Source organism: Cyprinus carpio, chromosome A8 (genome assembly GCF_018340385.1).
Source record: "Cyprinus carpio isolate SPL01 chromosome A8, ASM1834038v1, whole genome shotgun sequence".
In the NCBI taxonomy this organism is placed as follows: Eukaryota; Metazoa; Chordata; class Actinopteri; order Cypriniformes; family Cyprinidae; genus Cyprinus; species Cyprinus carpio.
In genome coordinates, this window is record NC_056579.1 from 9,250,422 (window position 1) to 9,269,108 (window position 18,687).

The following is an 18,687-nucleotide window of genomic DNA, read 5'->3' on the forward strand; positions in this document are numbered from 1 at the left end:
GCTGTGGTATGGACTTACCCGTTTTAAGAATAGGAACAATGTTAAAACATTCTTCTAGTTATTGTTGATGGCCCGTTAACTCATTTAAAGACATTTTAAAAATTGTTAACTTTTAAATTATAATATATTTGTCATTGAAAATACATTTTAATTGCAAACCTTTAAAAAACATTTCAGTCAGAAGGTCTGTTATGCTATCGACTCAGTTGAGAGGCTCACTACCGCTCTTTACTGTCTCGAATAAATTTAATTTATCACGGGTTATGTAGAGTTGACATGCAAATTATAAATGCTTCCTGTCATGTTCAAAACTTTAATGAATTTACTGGAGATGTCTTTATCGCGCCGAATTCATGAAGTGGCGATGACGAGCGGGAGTGCTCGCGCGGTTCACGTTATTGATGCACGCGCTTGACAGCTAATTTAAAACGCACAGAGCGCATCACAAATGCGGAGCGAAATACACGGATCTCACGGAACAAATCAACGCATGGGTGTGTTTTGTTAACGCTTTCAGCTTCACTGTCAGATGTTGGAAAAAATTTTAACCTTGGCTTTTAGTGTTTTTTACTACTACATTTGTTTTTAAATTTAATCTAAACCAGTCCGTAACCTAAATAGCAGTCATATTACAACACTGAATCATGGTCACAAGATATTAATATTCTATTTCATTGTTTTCCTTTCATTACACTTTCACAAATTAATTTAATTAATTAAATTAAAAGGGAAACATTTAGGGAGAAAAAAACATTTATTAAACACAATGACATTTTACAGGTAATGAACTCAATATACAAGAGCATCTATTTGAGATGCGTAACACTCTGTTTACGGCTCTTCCGAGAAAATGCAGGACTGCAGGTGAAAACAAGCAAATCAGAATGGCAGATGTAAAGACGCCAGCTAGACAGGGACACCTCCAAAAAATGAGACATTTTTTCCAGAGCCTGCTGTTTCAAGATGCAGCCAAAAAGAAAACATACTTTTTAATAAATTCAGCAAACAAGATCCAGATTCACTCATACCATCTGTCCAGCATACGTTAATTTCAGACAGACAGGCAGACTTTTCTTTTTATCTGTCTACTTGCTTCTGTCTTGCCATGTGCTGATTAGCTTTCTGTCAATTTACAGTTCATCTGGGTTTGGGCTGCCTGGTTGGACAGAAGAGGTGGTATAATGGAATAGGTTGTCAAGGGTGGTCTGTGTCATGGCACAGGTTTGGTCTTGAGAATGGAGAGAGGTTGGAAGCATGTTGGATTGAGGGGTGGTGGACGGAGAGGGTAGTCAGTGTGTGGAATACATTAAAAGAGAGAGCCAGAGAGCAGTCATCAAAAGAGCAGATAACAGAGGACCTACAACCACAACCTCACCCTCTGACCCTGAAGCAGGCAATCACTTAAGAGAGCTCCAATAAACCTCTCTATCCTCTTTCAAAAAGTGTCCAGTTGAGTTTACAAAGTCATTTATGTCACGGTTTCTTCACCTTCTTAATAGATGAGGAACTTGAGGCAGATTCTCTGCGTTTGCGCTGAGAAGAGAAGAAACCATGCAAAGAGAAGAAACCATGTTGAAATATTAATGCCAGTGGAGTTTTAAATTTTAAAAATCACATTCATCAAGTAATTAAAAAACATTAAACACTTATCATTTTATAAAATAATTTATGCTTTAAATAAATACATCAGTAGATGATGTACAATCAAAAAAAATATGTAAAATACATAAGAAAATAAATAAAAAATAATATGAAAACAACTGAATTTGGGTTTGAAATATTCAAATAAATATTTTTAATATTTAAAAGTAGATCAAATGCCATGATGATGCTTGTTGAGGTCAATCACTAAAGCAGGTCTATCATATAAATTACTAAGCTAATAATTTATTAAGTCACTGCAATTTACAGATAGACACTTAGATAGGTACTTCCCTCTGAAAACTCACCGAATTTGGAGTGAGTGGAGCTCCAACCACATCAATAATCTGCTCTTTGGCTTCGGTTTTGATGTCATCAACGCTGGGCCAGGATTGACTGTCAGCTGCTCCACTGCTCTCACTCAGTAGTGTGACTGCGCCCCCTGCTTTTAGCAGAGCATCATAGCGGTGCCGCAACATCTGCTGTTCGTACTCACAGTTACTGTAGGCCTGCTTCAACTCATAAACCAGGACCAGATCGCTGCGGAGTTCGTTAAACATCTGCACAATCTCCTCTGTGGGCATGGGGTTGAGGTCTATCGAGGAAAGGATGAGGGATACGTTATGAGATGGTTCAAAGCAAATTCTTTGTTTAGAACTGTGTAATTATCTTTTTTTGTTTGCAACAGTTGATTTTAGAAGATTTATATGAAGAACACTATAGCCGGGTAAAACTGTTCTCCTTTCAACAATCCCAATAATGATTCTTAAAATTCCATGATCAATCATTTATCTTATTCTACGCCAGTGTTTTCCCCACCATGACAAAAGAACTCATAGTTTACCAGTTTAAAATCTGAACTAAATGTTATGAGATAAAAATGCACTGTACTCTAAAATAATGGAATAAAAATACAAATATATATTTATATGAATGTATGTTTCTATTGATTTGTCCTAACAGGCCGCATTCAATAGCACACATCATGAGCACTGTAGTCGAAGTCACAAAAGATTCTTTTAAAGGTGCTTTTTAGTGAAACAAATCCATTTCATAAGTAAACATTAAACAACTGCTTTGAGCCTGTCCATATAATGTTCATTATTCTTTAAAAAAAAATCATTAATAAACCCCATTCAAAAGTCTCAATATCTATACTATTTAATGTGATTTTCACCAATTTATCCTTTTAAAATAACTTTATAAAATGTTATTTTTTTTATTAAAGAAATGCATATATAAGAAAAGAACATTTCATAATATGCAAGCAAAATCAATATTATAACTGATATTTTCCTAAATTACTCAATTCAAATTAGAATTGAAACAAGAGTAGTGAATCAGAATCAGTAACCATTTTTAGAATGAACCTCTTTATCACCGTTCAGTAGAAATGGCTATAGAATCATATGAGAGGTAGGAAGTCAGAAGAGAGAAGGAATGCTTATTAAAAAGCTACTCACCCACTCCTTGCTCCGTCAGGATCTGTTCAATTGCTTTTATTTTCTTCTGTCCAACTGAGCTGGGCAGCTTCATCTAAGCACACAAATTCACTAGTTAGCAAAATCTATAGTTCCAAATAAACTTTCAGTAAACTTAAGTTGCACTTGTGTACTCGTGTCTTAATCCATGAGGTGTTAGACCTCTAGCTGGAACATTAACACCTTTAATCTCAGATGGCTACATGGTAGGAAAAAGGGGAAGCAATGGAATAAAAATGGGGTCATCTTTCATTCATAATACCCCTGAAATGCACTTCAGAGAGGGCAGATCAAAACATGTTTATGCACCCAAGTCTGACTAACAGATGACCAGCCACATCTGAGTCATACACTACCCCAGTACCATCCTTAATGTGTTTTATATAGAGCGACCTCCCTTCATTACTCTTTAAGAGGAATGCCTTTCTGTGCGTAGATTACTCTACCTATGACTGTGTGAATCAATCAACTCCTGGCTAATGAGAGAGAAGTTAAACGCCACAGGCCCCTGCAGCGAAGAGGGATGTATCATAATATCCTGCATAGATCGTATATTAAGAAACGGATCAGGGGTCAGTTTTGTCGAAGCGTGTTAAGTTGATCTTACTCTCTGACTCCGTAGTGAAACACCAGCAGATTTGAAGTCTGGGAATTTGATGCCTGCAGTTTCAGGAACAGCCTGCCATTGGACAGACGAGAAGGTATTAGAAGAGCAAGTGGTAGAAAGTAATAAAGTTTACAGATTTTTATTTTTTTTTGCAAAGAAAGTGCAAAATTAGGATGATTGCTATTGAAAATAGTTAATTTTTTCCCCCCATCAAACCACTATTATTTTCACAGAAAGGTTAAAAATGTAATTTAGACAGTTTGAGGGGAAAATAAAGAGATAATTACAGGTTTTTCTGTCTCTCGTTTCTGCGGCAGCTTCTTCTTGGTGGCTTTGCGTTCAGCTCTGCGCATTTCTGTCGTTGTGTCAGCGGCTGTAATGAGCTTCTGGAGGTCCTGGGCCTTCTTTTCACGCTCCTTCTTGCGTGTCTCAATCTTCCTCAGCTCCTGGATCAGGTACTCCTCTTCTGCCACCTACAGAAAGGAAAAGGAAGTACATTGTCTAAATGAGATCAAGCTTCTACCCATCACTTATTATGAACTTACACCATTACCTCCAGTGTGTCCCATTAATTACCAAAATTCTGGCACCTGCCACGGTCAAATCCCACCACAGTTTCATAATCAACTGAAAATATTTGTACATTTCTGCATCACTGTTGCAATAATTATGCAGACTGATAAAGATTGGTCTTGGTCTGAGCGTTCTCACCTGCTCTGGAGTGCGGCTGAAAAGTCTCTCGAGCTGCTCTTTCCTGCGTCTCTCATGACCAGCATCAAATATGTAGATCTTAGGCTCTGTCCCTGTTCCTGCCCGAACTTTTGTCAGTTTGCCACAAACGTTGTAATAACGCTCCTTAAGATCCTCCACAGAGCGCTTCTACAGTAATGACAATGAAATCAGTGGGGAAATGTGATTAGAAGGAAGAAACTGTAACATGGTCAAGTTACTTTTTTATGTTCAGTACAAAACTGAATCATGAAGAGGAATTTACTCTGTACTGTTGGTGATCATAACGATCATGTACAACAATAAACCGCAGGTCGAAACGTTTGCACAAGTCGAACAGGTGATCCGTTTCAGCTTTCGTCCAACCATCGTCATGAAGATACATCTGATACTCCTGCTCTGAGTACACAGGCACCTGCACAGTCTTGAAACAGGAATAATATTTTCAATGACATGCAATATGAATTTCAATTTCAAAACAAGAATAATAAACAATCTCTTCTCTCCTCTACTAATGCAATTTTCTCTTTTCTCCTACTGTTCAATATCATCCTCTCTTTCCTACCTTGTTGAAGCGAGCAAATGGGTAGTCCTTTCCCTCCTCGGCTGCACGTCTCCAGTGATGGAAGATGGCTCCATCTTTTCTGGCTGGATTAGAAAATGGCATCCACTTCCAGGGCCTCACCTTCTTACAGCCCAGTTTCGCTTTCACTGTCCGGTAGCCTTGCGTGGTATCACTCGGTAACAGGGGAGGGGCATCCCGACTGCAAGAAGGAAAACCACATAAAACGTAATTACATGTTGTCACTTTTCAGTGTAATAATATCAGAGTCCACGGACAGCATACGGGGATCAACAACTCTTTTATTTTTACTTGCACTTGCCAACATTTTAACTGCAACAGATGACCAACATTTGGAGCCTCATCAGTTCTATTACTTCTGTGGAGTTTCTGCACATGGGCGCCTCCGGAGGCTTCCAGTGTGAATGAAACAGACATTACATGTGTTTATAAAGCTCAATAATGGCCAATCCATCATATTTTGGGTAAAAATAGGAAAAATAATACTTCTCTCAAAAGAAATTTTAAGTAAACACATGTATTGAACCATGGCCTAACTCTATTGTTGCATATATATATATATATATATATAATATATATATATATATATATATATATATATATATATATATATATATATACACACACACAATTGTTCAAAAGTTTGGGGTCAGTAAGTATTTTTTAAACAAATTAATATTTTTATTCAGCAATGATGCATTAAATTGGTCAAAAACAACAGTTATTACATGTAAAATGTTACAAAAAAATGTCTATTTCAAATGAATACTGTTCTTTTGAATTTTTTATTCATAAAATAATCCTGAAAAATGTGTCATGGTTTACACAAAAATACTAAGGAGCACAACTGTTTTCAACATTAATATTAATTAATAAGAAATGTGTCCTGAGCACCAAATCAGTATATTAAAATGATTTCTGATGGATCATGTGATGGACATTGAAGACTGAAGAAATGGCTGCTGAAAATTCAACTTTGCCATCACAGGAATAAAATGCATTTTAAAATATATTAAAAATAGAAAAAAAGTTATTTTACAAATTATAATAATATTTCACAATATTACTGTTTGTACTGCATTTCTGATCAAACAAATGTAGCCTTGGCAAGCATAAGGGACTTCTTATAACAAAAAAACCTCACCAAACCCAAACTTTTGAATAGTAATGTATAATAAGTATATATTTACTTATATATATATATATATACACACACACACTCAGGTGCATCTCAGTAAATTAGAATGTCATGGAAAAGTTCATTTATTTCAGTAATTCAACTCAAATTGTGAAACTCGTGTATTAAATAAATTCAGTGCACACAGACTGAAGTAGTTTAAGTCTTTGGTTCTTTTAATTGTGATGATTTTGGCTCATATTTAACAAAAACCCACCAATTCATTATCTGAGTTTATTATTCATATACACTGAATTTATTTAATACACGAGTTTCACAATTTGAGTTGAATTATTGAAATGAACTTTTCCACGACATTCAAATTTATTGAGATGCACCTGTATATATATATATATATATATATTTGATTTTTCATTTAAAAGTACTGGGAATTATACAGCTATAACAAAATCTCATAATAGACTCTTACAAACTTATTTGTTATACAACTAATACAACAAAACATGTTACTGTCTTTTTCTAATCATTTAGTAATTTCAACAAAACAAAGTATGATACATTCAAACGATCTATCATTAGTCATGGGAATCAACTTATAGAAGGCAAATACAATCTAATAATATGGGCAATAAAACAGTGAGGTCAAAAGGCTGAGCAGAGACTGCCGACTTACTTTTTATCTGAATACAGCAAGGCATAAACTTCTCTGTGCATTCCTTCTGGTCTCTTGAAGGTTAACGTCTCTGTCACTTTCTTGGCTTTTTTCTACAACAACAAACAGAATGAGAATTGTCTCAATAATACAAAGCCAAAACATTTGTCACATAAAGTCTAATGGTGCTGGTTCTCATCTGTGACAGGTTACCCTGTCTGAGTTGATGATGTCCTTCTTGCTGATGGGTCCTGAATCATTGTCTCCTCCTGCCAGCTCCAGGATATCCCTCACATCAGCACCGGTCGCCATGGTGAGGGACTAATACTTTAGACAAAATGATAAGCAAAGAGGTACATTATAATATAAATAATCAATTAAGTGGTTGGTTTGCTTTTGAAAATAAGGTTAGTCTTTGTTATACGAGTGCTGAATGAATTACTTGCTACAGTAAATCTGACAACCAATACCCCCCAACACAGACAATACATCAGGGTTAAATGTTCAAAACTGTCTGGTGGCTCTGTTTAAGCAAGTAGAAGATAAAGTAATAAATAGTGGCTAATGAACACGAATCTCTGAATCAATGAGCTTACACGTTACATGACAGAGGGGAACCGTATTGAGCTCATATAGTACTTCTAGAACTGCACTTATGAACTGTAAGGGTATTAAAAGTAAGATTTAATCTTACCTGACCAAAAACAGGTAGTCTGTGTGTATAAAATATATACGCTGGTCTTTATTTTCGGGACAGTGTTGGCTGAACGCTGTACGGCGGATGCAGATCTGCTCTTCGATGGTCGGCTCCTCTGTGCGTCTTGACACACTTGTGCAAACGATCGCCACCTATCGAACAAAAGCTAGACGTGCATCTACCATACTGTCCTCAACCAGTGTTCATAAAATGCCTTGCTTTGGTGTTTGTGTGTTTAGAAATAGCAGCTGTCTCTGTATTGAGTCAGTCTACAAAAGAAAAAGTTTTACAGTTCAATAAAACATTTATTGTAAGTACATGGCAGTTTGCAGACACAAAACATACATGCATTGTGTTTAACTATTATAGTCACAACAGAGGCAACAGTAATCCCTAAATTTTACCTTACCACTCTTATAAACTCTACAATCCAAAACCACTAAAATAAAATGCAATAAAATGCTTACACACAAATCATGTAAATCATTGTCTTTCTTCCATTTTGTAATTTTGGGTAAGAATAAGAAACACTTCATCCGGTACAAGGAATGGACTGATGCTGGGGTCAAGGCATCAAGAGCCACCACACACAGACGTGTCAAGGAATTTGGCTACAGTTGTCGTATTCCTCTTGTTAAGCCACTCCTGAACCACAGACAATGCCAGAGGTGTCTTACCTGGGCTAAGGAGAAGAAGAACTGGACTGTTGCCCACTGGTCCAAAGTCCTCTTTTCAGATGAGAGCAAGTTTTGGATTTCATTTGGAAACCAAGGTCCTAGAGTCTGGAGGAAGGGTGGAGAAGCTCATAGCCCAAGTTGCTTGAAGTCCAGTGTTAAGTTTCTACAGTCTGTGATGATTTGGGGTGCAATGTCATCAAAAGGAGCCTCTATTGAGTACATGAACAGTAAATGAACACACTTTCCAGAAGGCCAACAATTAACTAAAAATGTTTTATTTTTTATTTTTTTTATTGTTCTTACATAAACGTTTTGCCTGACAGACATCATTCCTGTACACATAAATGATGTTGATGACATTTACACTCGTTGAGTAAAATATAAAATTAGTGGAATGTCATTTGTTACTGTTGACAGTTACGTAAGACACACGTTTGAAACATTAACCATAACAAGATACAACTGAAATGCACAGTTTTTAATTGCTTCTTCTATTTAACAGATATTAACAACTGTAAAGATGCTTTTTATGCACATTTAGTTGTGGAGATGTGTGGGGGTAAGGCCATGTTACCTGTAGTTTGAGAACAGACCGCTTGATGTCGACAAATACAACATCTTTATTGCTTGTTAGCCCTATTTAAGATTGTCCACCACCCAGACTTTTTCATTTCTCCTAAAAGGTGTCTACTTTTTTTTTTCTTTTTTGCCTTTCTCGAATTTAAAATTCATAATAATTTCTAATTATTTTTTATAATTTCCAATTATTTATTAATTTATTTTCAAGTAAAGTTTGGTATTTATGTACAGGCTATTTTTATTTGTGTTTTAAGAATAAATAACTACTTATACTTAATATTATTATTATTATTATTATTATTATTATTATTATATAGATATTTCCATCAATGTTTTAGAGAATTTCATTCTTAGAGGATTTCAGAATTTGAATTCATAACAAGTTTTAAGTAATTTTATACTTTGGTATTGATATAAGCCAAGGTTCATTCAGATTTTCCCCCCAAAGTGGAAAAAGTCATTACTATCACACATAATTACCCACATACTCTGTATCAAACTTGAAGGCCAGATTTCCAGGACATGACCCCTGCAAGAGCTTCACAGACCCCTGGGGAAGCCCTGCTACAGAGAAATATTAAGAAGCTTAAAAAAAATAATCAAGGTTCGAGTGCTTTACACAAGTCATGAAAACAAGTTGAAATAATGTGATAATTTATCAAATATTGAAACGATCAATATCATTCCAATCAGACCCTTGATCTGTGATTTGCTTGTTATGACATACAAAAGTTAAGTACCCTGGAATTTGTGCGTTAAGCGTGTAACACCAGCACAAAGCCAAGTGCAAACTTGAGTTGGGAGGTGGAAACAAGCGGGGCTTACCAGGATAGCGCGCTTAGTGCAGTCACAAGACCCGACCATGATGAACAAAAACATCCAGGCGTTAATTTCACAGCTCAGCTACATTTAAGAAAGTATATTTGGATATATGGAAACTTGAGGTTCCCCATCATTTCCTTGGGGGGACATGGCGCGATGGATGTCTCCAAGAACATTTACGCGTCCAGCCCTCTACAAGCTACGAGTCTTTTAATAAACCGCAGAGAGGATTTTTGATACACTTTTTTATAGTTATCTGAACTTCTGTGAGGAATTTGAAACGAAAGGAGGGGCGAATGTCAAAGGAACTGACCACGAGTTGAGGGGGGGGGGGACCTAAGGGAAAGATGTCTACATTTGCCACCCACCCGAAATCGATTGTATTACATTAAAGAAGCTTCGCACTTGACGTATAAAAACAAGACGCATGTTCTCAAGAAAGACACGAGACAACAGGAACTGTTGGAAGATATATTTTTCTCTGACAACTTTGCGTGCACATCATTAGAGGTAGAAGCACCTATCAATATATAATCGCGTAAGTTTCTATTTATGTTATGCTTATGTGAGTATATACTTTATCATTATAGTAAAGTAAATTAATTATTTTTATGATTTCGAAATGTTTAAACATATAGACAGTGCAGAATAGTTGGATTTGGGTCATTCATTTTTATTTGTTTATTTATGTAGTTTTACCTTTATTTGCTGTAAGTACAGAGTTTAGACAGGTCGAGACTTTTAGGTCGGACTCGAATCTGGATGTAATATGCACTGCATAAACACAGGACCACTGCGCCACTACTCTGACATCTGCGTATTTTACGCACGGTCAACTTTTAGTTCGAGGATGTAATGACTATGTTTGATTGTTTTGTTCGTTTATCAGGCTGGGAAGCCATGCGGGCTGAGAAGAGATGGCCCATATTGTTGAGTATGATTCTTTTGCTCATCACCTCCAGCCAGTGCATGGACAGCAAGGAGGTAAAGGATTCGGAAAGGAAAACTCTGCTTAATCTAATCCTGCAAGTGATCGGGGACAAGCCCGCGTCCAGGCGCGTCACCAGTGGCCTCTACTCTGTATCCCAAGATATGAAGTTTTCCTCTCGTGAAAAGACTGCACCATTGTCCAAGTCGGACAACAGCAGACAAATAGGTAAGCTGATTTGAGATCAGGTGATGATACAAAAGTAATCCTGGGCATTAACTCCTTCCTGTTAGTGGGAGTTTTTTTTTTCCTGCATATAAACTGCAATTTTAATGCTTTAATCACTTATTGCATGAACAGCTGTTCATATTTTGCCTTACATACACTTAAATAAATTGCAAAGACAGTAACAACCTGTATTCTTTGGATAATTTTGAAAAGTTTTGAAAAAAACAAAAGACATGAAATTGGATTAAAGGACACTTTTGATCTGCAGATGGTAGTAAAATGAATGCTTATGGTCTTGTTAGACAGATCACATAATGCTGAAATCATCTGTATAGATCTAAGGACTGCTCATAGACAAGTTTAAAAGCTTGAGAAATCGTGACGCTGGTTGTCATGTAATGGTGTGTGCTGGTGATCTGCACTTTGTGAAAACATCTTGGTTAACATATTTATTAATAAGTCAAAAAAAATATTTCATGTGATTAAAATATTTCAGTCTGACCACACACACACACACACACACACACAATCAGCACTGGGTATAAATGATTCCCAATTGCACATTATATCTACAGTGTAGGCGCAGACTTTTCCATGTGTCTCACACATATAACATTTGAAATATGACTTTTTAGTACTTTTTAATGTTAAGTAGTCTTTACTTATGTATAATTACTGTTATAATGTTATATTCCCCAGCCGCCTAGCATATGTTGCAGTGATAACTTAAAAACATGTGCAGTCACATTCTACCTCTGTATACCAACAAGAATGGATTGTTTTAAACAAAAGCCAGATGCCTGTACATCTTTGTCCATTACTTTCTTGCTTTCTGAGACACCATTAATAGATAAGACCTCCATAATAGATAAGAGCCCCATCTACATCTGTACTGGTTAACATGGTTATTGAGTCTTGAGTCAATTTGAGTCACATGTTAATACAGCAAATATAGCAAAATTATGTGAAGATAAATACATTTCATTGAAATATCTTTCGCTGAACCCAATGAACATAACTTGTACATTTAAATTGTATGTACGTGACATAGTTCATGCTGGAATAATAATAATTGTTTATTGGTGTAATTTTCCAAAGAGTGTTAACATTTGTGCTGAACTAAATATGTGTTGTTTAACAGCAACTACTGAATGTTCCATGTCTAGAATCTGACCAATGTTTTGATGTGTTCAGAGGTATTTTAGCATTTCTGTTACTCTTGGGAATAGTTCATTATACTCAAATACTGACAAAAAGTTGTTGTGCTATTACGTGTTTTTTTCACTGCTGCTGTGACACCCCCATTACTTAATTTGAAATTTTGCCAGTAGTCTGGTTGGGCTGATTCAGAATTTGCTATTTAAATGTCTTAGCCATAACAAAAGAAAAAACACTGATTGACGTGTGTTGTTACACAGAAATCATGTGCCAAAAAAAATTACACCCATAAACATCTGCTATTGCTGATCTGGATGACCTTTGAATGAGTTTACTGCCTTTACATTTTTGCAATGAAAGTGATATTAATCCAGTGAAAACATGCAAATTTTGAAAACTGAGTTGATCATGGACCTTTATATAATCAAAACAATCAACACACTGTACTGTACTGTACCCTACTGAATAGAACAGCCCATTAGTATAGGCATTTAGTCATCTTATGTAAGACTCAGGTGTGACGACACGCGTATAGACCCGGAATTATATTGACAGGTGTTTGATTGTGCATCATCTCTACGATTCTCTTATTAAAAATGGAAAAGATTAGTCCACAGTTAAAGGATCAGTGTAGCCATCAAAAATGTAGTATTTCTGAATGAAAGAGGAGCTCATTCGTAAAGCATTGTTGGTTATCCTACATTCTGAGGCAGGTTAAAATTAGCTTCTGCATGGATTTGTGTACCTGACATTGATAGGCATTACAACTTTGCATGCAATAATCTCCTTACTCCAATAGGCTGGAACTGATATGGTCTACATGTGGGGATGGTGTCCCAGGGTCGGGCGGGCCACAGATTGTACATAATTAGCAAGGACCCCAAGCCTCTAGCAGATTTACTGAGTGCTGGATTATCAATCTGGGATTGCATTTTACATCTATGATGTAAATAGCTGTCCATCTTTCTTACGTCAATAATTTAGTCACCAGAGTCAAACATATGGTATATATGACTGTAATCAGTTATATCATAATCATGGGGAAGTTTTCCAAGAGGTTGTTGCATGTTTGTACACTGCAAGCATTTATGAGTTTGAGATCTGACAGACTGTTAACAGTATTTACAAGATTATTAACAAACTTTCTGTAAATTGATCATTAATTATGCACTGATGAACACTGAAGACATGTTTTCAGTTTGGCAAAACCTTTGGGGAGGTTGTCAACAAAACAAATGGTTTATGAATAATGGCTTTATTAAATTTACTAACAATAGAAGTCAGTGGTATGTCTCTATATAGATAGCTAAGTAAGCAGACTTGTAATATGACTTCATGCCATGTGTAAGACAGTGTATTCAGTGACTGAGCTGGATGCAAGCTGATAACATAATCATTCCCAGACTAAATAGTTATATTGTAAATTATATTGTAATGTTTCTTTTTTTTTAATACTGACTATTAACTCAAAATAGAAATCTCAGTGTTTTATATACCGCTAATAATTTTCTGTTGAAGTTGTGATGAATATCAAACATTTTTTATAGTTGCCACTTAGCAAAGACGTTGTGTTTTTTCACTCCTTAAACACTTACCAAAGGGGATACTAGAGTAGTTTCAGTTTTGTGCTGTTATATGTATTAAACAGACTTTAAAATTGCAATAGGCTGTCAAAAAATAAAAATAAATAAATATATATATAATTTTTTTTTTCCATATTTTTTAAGAAAAAAAAAATGAATTTGGATGTCACAAATTATAGTTGAATATCTGATAATATATGCAGACAGATACAGATTTCTCTATAAAAATACAATGCTCTTTCCTGTTTTCTCAGATCCAACCAACCTCAAGGTAAATGCAATAACAGCTTCAATGGTTCAAACTGCTTCAGTCTGAGAGGAAGCTATTGTTAGTCTTATACTTGTTTTCCCACAGTATAAATTGCTTATTTCATTTAATTCAAAATTGCAAATTAATATCCAGAATTTCATGAATTAAAAGAACACACTTCTGGTTTGGGTATATTTACTAGTTTTGAGCCTTATTGATTAGGCTGGGGTGGTATATAAGGCAAAAACATTAACACTGTTTTTTTGTCTATCTGTTTCAGAGATTGTCCCAAGAGACATAAACATGAAAGACAAATTTATAGAACATTTTACAGGTAAACAAAAACCTATTTCAATATGTTTCATCTTTCTTGTAGTATTAAATATTTCAAGCAGCCCTCCAGATGAGGTCAAGATGTGTGGCTGTGTATCCCATGTTCAGAATAACTACTCTTACTGTTGCTGCAGTGTATAATTCATATACAGTGTGTGGATTGTCTTTTTCTTATGATCTGCTACATTTACCATGTTTACTTTGTTGAATATTGTATCCCGCAATGCAGTGCATTCAATCTGACCTTCTATTTCCGGTGTCAGGAATGAAACAGAAGTCATATCTCTTTATTGACTCATTATTTGATTTTGACTGCCAAAAATAAAATCCATTTTTACACAAAGCTGGATTACAAAAAATCAAAGATAATAAATTGGTTTGTTGATTTGACTCGCATGCAACATGTAACTTGATGAGGTCATGTGACCAATGTAGCCAGGTCATGTGACAGAAATTCTGTTTAAAATGATGATTGTGGAATAAGACCTGTTTCACTTGCTATTTTTAAAAAGTAGTATGCAATATATACTGTGCAGTATTCAGTATCCGTTCTGAATAAATCCTCAGTTTTCATTCTCATTATAGGTTATTTTTAAATCTGTCTCATTAGAAATGAGCAGTTTTTGTCCTGTAAAACATAAAGCCAGTCAAATAAGTTAAGCCTGCAGTAGGTGAAATACACTTTGTACTCCAGCCAAATGTTGTTAGGAAAAGCACATTTAAGATGATTATTCTTTGCGGAATCTTTTTTCACCTACAATAATTAGTGTGAAGATTGGTTATCCAGAAGCTCATACAATGAAACTTTGTAAGAGCTTTGCCAGAATCAGAATCATTAAGTTTCAGCCCTTGTGATGGCATGTCAAGCGTTAGCACACGCTTATTTTCCTTCTGGGTTTCTGCACAAGTGAAAAAGTGACTAAGCTAACTTTACCATCTTCTTTGTACACATTTGTGAGATTAGGCATAACGCTTTAGCAGACATTTTGAAATTAAAAGCTAAATTATTTAATTCACCAGAGTAATTAATCTATAACCCATAACCTTATCATAATTGAAACTTTTTTTTTTCAAGCAGGACCAGTCAAGTTCCCATCTGAATGTAGGACACATTTCCATAGAATTTATCACAATACAAAGGATTGTTCCAGACCAACATGTACGTATACATATATCTTTAACTAAGAAATATTTCACCAAAAAACTAAAATGTTCATCATTTACTCATTTACTGTCATGTCAAATCTGTATGATTTTTCTGCTGTCAAACACAAAAGAAGATATTTTGAAAAATGTTGTTTGTACCCCAATATTCTTTAAATATTTTTTGTTTTTATATCTTTTGTGAATAAGTGATGACAGAATCTTCATTTAGGGGTGACAAAGGCATGAAATGTTTACCTGCAGATTATTAGATTTATTAGATTAGAATTCTGTTACTGTGATCTTAATTGATTTTTGTATTATGCTTCTTATATGTGTGTGCTTGTTTATCTTGTCGAGACTTTAGAAATCCTGCCTATTTTTCCATTTTTCTGAATTAAAAAAAAAAAACAGTTTTGACAGGGCGTTACACCGCAACAAAAATGCTCCTCCACCCTTAGTCCTCATGGACTTCATAGTGTTCAGGAGAAGTTTAGAGTTTTCCATTAAATAACGCTTATCTAATGGCCCAGCTAGAATGTTGCTCTGTATAGAGAGCATAAATGTCGAAACGAATCAAGTCTTCTTTTCTTCACCTGTACTACATTATATATTTCACAAAATAAAAGACAATAGTTTCCCAAAGTGATGGTCAGATTTATATTTTGGGTCACAACAGATGCCTATCTCCTCTAGACATTGGCCGTTTAAGTGTTTTGTTTCATTTTTCTTGAGTAAAAACACTTGTGTGTTAGTGGTCAGCGATGTTTTGTGAGCTTGCTCCACGACCCTCTTCTGTGGTTCTCTGTAGAGAAAGAAGAGTTGTGAAATTCAGCCTTAGATACTGTGGATGTTTATTTTCTAAAGCAGGATCTATGAATTATTGCAAGTAGAAGTAAAGAAAGTGCATATGAGATATTATTTTTATATAGTGAGCTTTTTAATTAAGTTCATGCAAAACTGACCAGTTGTATTTAAGTACTTGGCAGCCATAAGGAACAATGGGAATGGAAAAAGCATAATAATTCATACCTAAATCAGAGTTTCTGTCTTCCAGAGCATTTTTATAACTTAAATGCTCCCTAAACTGCAGTAAACTTGAAACATGATAAGGTTTCATGTATGGTAACAGCGAACTCAACACTGTTTCATGCCATATACTTTCAATGTACTTTGTTGTGTTTGAGTTCTGTTTTGACATTGTCACTTTTAAATTGGAGGGAGGGAAACGTGGCAGTACCTTGAGAGAAAATGACCGCAACGATGCTTGGAACAGGACAGCAATGGGATGTTCAGACTTCACAATCACCATTAAGGGTGGAAGCATGTGGTGCTTGAACCCACACAGTCATTTTAGGCCATCAAGTACATTACTGGGGCCGAGATGAAGCTATTTACAGGGATCCATCTAAGCCTTAGCCATGTTCATACTCTATACGTCATCCCGTGATGGCATGAGAGCTCCACTTAAAACTGAATTTCATCAGTGCGTTTGAAGTGGTGATGTTTGCTTCATGTCACAACTCAAGCCAGAGTGTCAATGTATGTTCAGAAAATGAAAATTCCTTGTTTTCATTTTCTTTTTCTTGTCCCTTACAGATTATAAAAGATGTGCACGATTGCTAACAAGACTAGCTATGAGTCCCCTTTGCACACAGTCATAGAAACCGCATGTAAGTACAAAGCTGTTTTTAACAATTTCACAATTTGTAAGCAGTTTTATTATTTTTATGTGGAATACCTTTTGTTTTACACATTAAAACCTGTTATTATTATTTTTACTTCCATTTAATTTTCATAAAAATAAATATATATAAAAAGTAATAGAAAATAAAATAATATTGTACTGTATAATAATATTCATGCATATATATGAACACATGTAAATATGAGTATTTATATTGTTATTATGTGCATATTTGTTATGTGTATGTGTGTATTTATTATAATGATTTGAAACAAGACAACAGCAAGTAACATGATAACCAAGCCTGCTCTTGGTTACTGTTGGGAAAGTTTTGCATGTTTCTTTAACTGAAACTTTAGAAGAAATATTGAGTAAGATATAATGTCAGTTTAACCATGGCCATCTGGTACATTCTGAGGCATGATGTTAATGCACGGTTCACACAGGCAGAAAAAGAATTTCCACATAGTAACAGTTAAATTCCATTTCTAAATTTGCATTGTAGCATGCATGCAACTAGGAACCAATCACCTTGAAGTAATTATACACAAAGTGATGTTACAAAGCAGACTTTTCCTGTCTTGTGTTATTTTTCCATTTTGCCAAGTTGCTATTGCTTAATGCAATTTTTTGTGATAGATTATACAATTGAATAATTGTAAATTAGATTGTGTAATAAAATGACTAAATAGCTATCTTTCAAATCATTCAGAGCTCAGTTAAAGAATTAGAGATTATTCATTTAATTCCTAGAAACATATTCAAAATAGTTCACCACCAAACTGTGACGCTGGAATGAGACATTCAAAGAACCTGTTAGTGAAAGGTGAAAGAATCCATTACCATAATCCATTATATTAGGTTATGATTACTCTTGCTCAGACTGGTTTTCCTCTGAATCAATTAGAAATGGTTAAATTGTCTTTTATGAGGTGAATAAGTGATTTCCAGTGAAGTGGAGAGAAATTCATTCAAGTCTGAAGTTCATTGTTACTGTGTATGACAGGTTGAGTTGCTTGAACTTAATTTCGTACACTGCCTTCCTCATACTTTTTTCTAACTGTAACCAAATCCTAAAAGTATTGATTTAAAATATAAAGGTAAATTTAATATGATTAAATATTAACACATTTCTGTTAAATTTTCTACATGTCACAGGTCCTGAGGATATAAAAGAAGAAACTCCAGAGATGATGGAGTAAATAATTATTTCCAAGGAAGTGCCTTCAAATCACTGCAATTAACTGATATTTTTTTTCATTTATGTCATTTCCATTTCCAAAGTATGCTTGTTCTTTAATAATAATACTTTTTTTGTTGCTTTTTATCATAACTTATGTTTGTTTTAAAATGTTCTTAAAATATAGTTTTGTTTAATAGCTTTGCTTTTTATATTATGAGTTTTAAAGAAAGTATTATTTGCAGCCAATTATTTATTTAAATGATATGTAAATATTCTGTCCTGATTACATTTGAATATATCTCATTAAGCCACCATAACTCTTATATATATTTCTGTTCCAAATATATTATTTTAAATCAAAGTATCTTATTTCATTCCTTACACACACACACACAAAAAAAAAATAATAATAAAAAAAGATTGTGTAGGCTATATGAAAATTTCTTACCATGCTGTCATTTCCATGATATCTACCATTGGCACTTATAGAAATTCGAATGAAGAATTATTTCGAATTGCAAAATCACATTGTTTGATAACAATGGTAATATTGCACTGATGCTTTGAAAGAATAAAAACATTCAAGCA

At 34.7% G+C, this 18,687-nt stretch overlaps 2 protein-coding genes across 4 annotated transcripts; one reads left to right on the top strand and one right to left on the bottom strand.

Moving 5' to 3' along the window:
* Positions 1 to 735: 735 nt before the first annotated feature.
* Positions 736 to 7,691, bottom strand: LOC109083298 (DNA methyltransferase 1-associated protein 1-like). The gene is made up of 11 exons (XM_042762000.1): positions 7,526 to 7,691; positions 7,045 to 7,158; positions 6,853 to 6,944; positions 5,024 to 5,222; positions 4,724 to 4,882; positions 4,441 to 4,608; positions 4,017 to 4,202; positions 3,730 to 3,801; positions 3,105 to 3,177; positions 1,950 to 2,236; positions 736 to 1,533 (listed from the first exon to the last, which is right to left on the bottom strand). Exons 2-11 carry the CDS (start codon positions 7,141 to 7,143, stop codon positions 1,474 to 1,476), a joined length of 1,395 nt encoding a protein of 464 aa, XP_042617934.1. The 5' UTR covers positions 7,144 to 7,158; positions 7,526 to 7,691; the 3' UTR covers positions 736 to 1,473.
* A 1,398-nt stretch (positions 7,692 to 9,089) lies between these two features.
* LOC109078530 (protein ALKAL-like) lies at positions 9,090 to 18,687 on the top strand. Of its 3 annotated transcripts, none has more exons than XM_042762002.1 (6): positions 9,090 to 10,116; positions 10,496 to 10,762; positions 14,034 to 14,087; positions 15,162 to 15,245; positions 16,829 to 16,902; positions 18,075 to 18,687. In XM_042762002.1, exons 2-5 carry the CDS (start codon positions 10,507 to 10,509, stop codon positions 16,891 to 16,893), a joined length of 459 nt encoding a protein of 152 aa, XP_042617936.1. In that variant the 5' UTR covers positions 9,090 to 10,116; positions 10,496 to 10,506; the 3' UTR covers positions 16,894 to 16,902; positions 18,075 to 18,687. The 3 variants fall into 3 exon arrangements, with proteins under 3 accessions (XP_042617936.1, XP_042617935.1, XP_042617937.1); XM_042762001.1 differs by having other exon boundaries at positions 9,109 to 10,144; XM_042762003.1 differs by having other exon boundaries at positions 9,121 to 10,144; positions 15,165 to 15,245.

Coding starts and splice junctions, on each gene's coding strand:
- LOC109083298 (XM_042762000.1), bottom strand. CDS start 7,143: ATGGCGACCGGTGCTGATGTGAGGGATATCCTGGAGCTGGCAGGAGGA. Junction 6,945..7,044: donor ACATCATCAACTCAGACAGG/GTAACCTGTCAC, acceptor TTGTTGTTGTAG/AAAAAAGCCAAGAAAGTGAC. Junction 5,223..6,852: donor TTGCTGTATTCAGATAAAAA/GTAAGTCGGCAG, acceptor TCCTTCTTGCAG/TCGGGATGCCCCTCCCCTGT.
- LOC109078530 (XM_042762002.1), top strand. CDS start 10,507: ATGCGGGCTGAGAAGAGATGGCCCATATTGTTGAGTATGATTCTTTTG. Junction 14,088..15,161: donor ATTTATAGAACATTTTACAG/GTAAACAAAAAC, acceptor TTTTTTTTCAAG/CAGGACCAGTCAAGTTCCCA. Junction 15,246..16,828: donor GGATTGTTCCAGACCAACAT/GTACGTATACAT, acceptor TGTCCCTTACAG/ATTATAAAAGATGTGCACGA.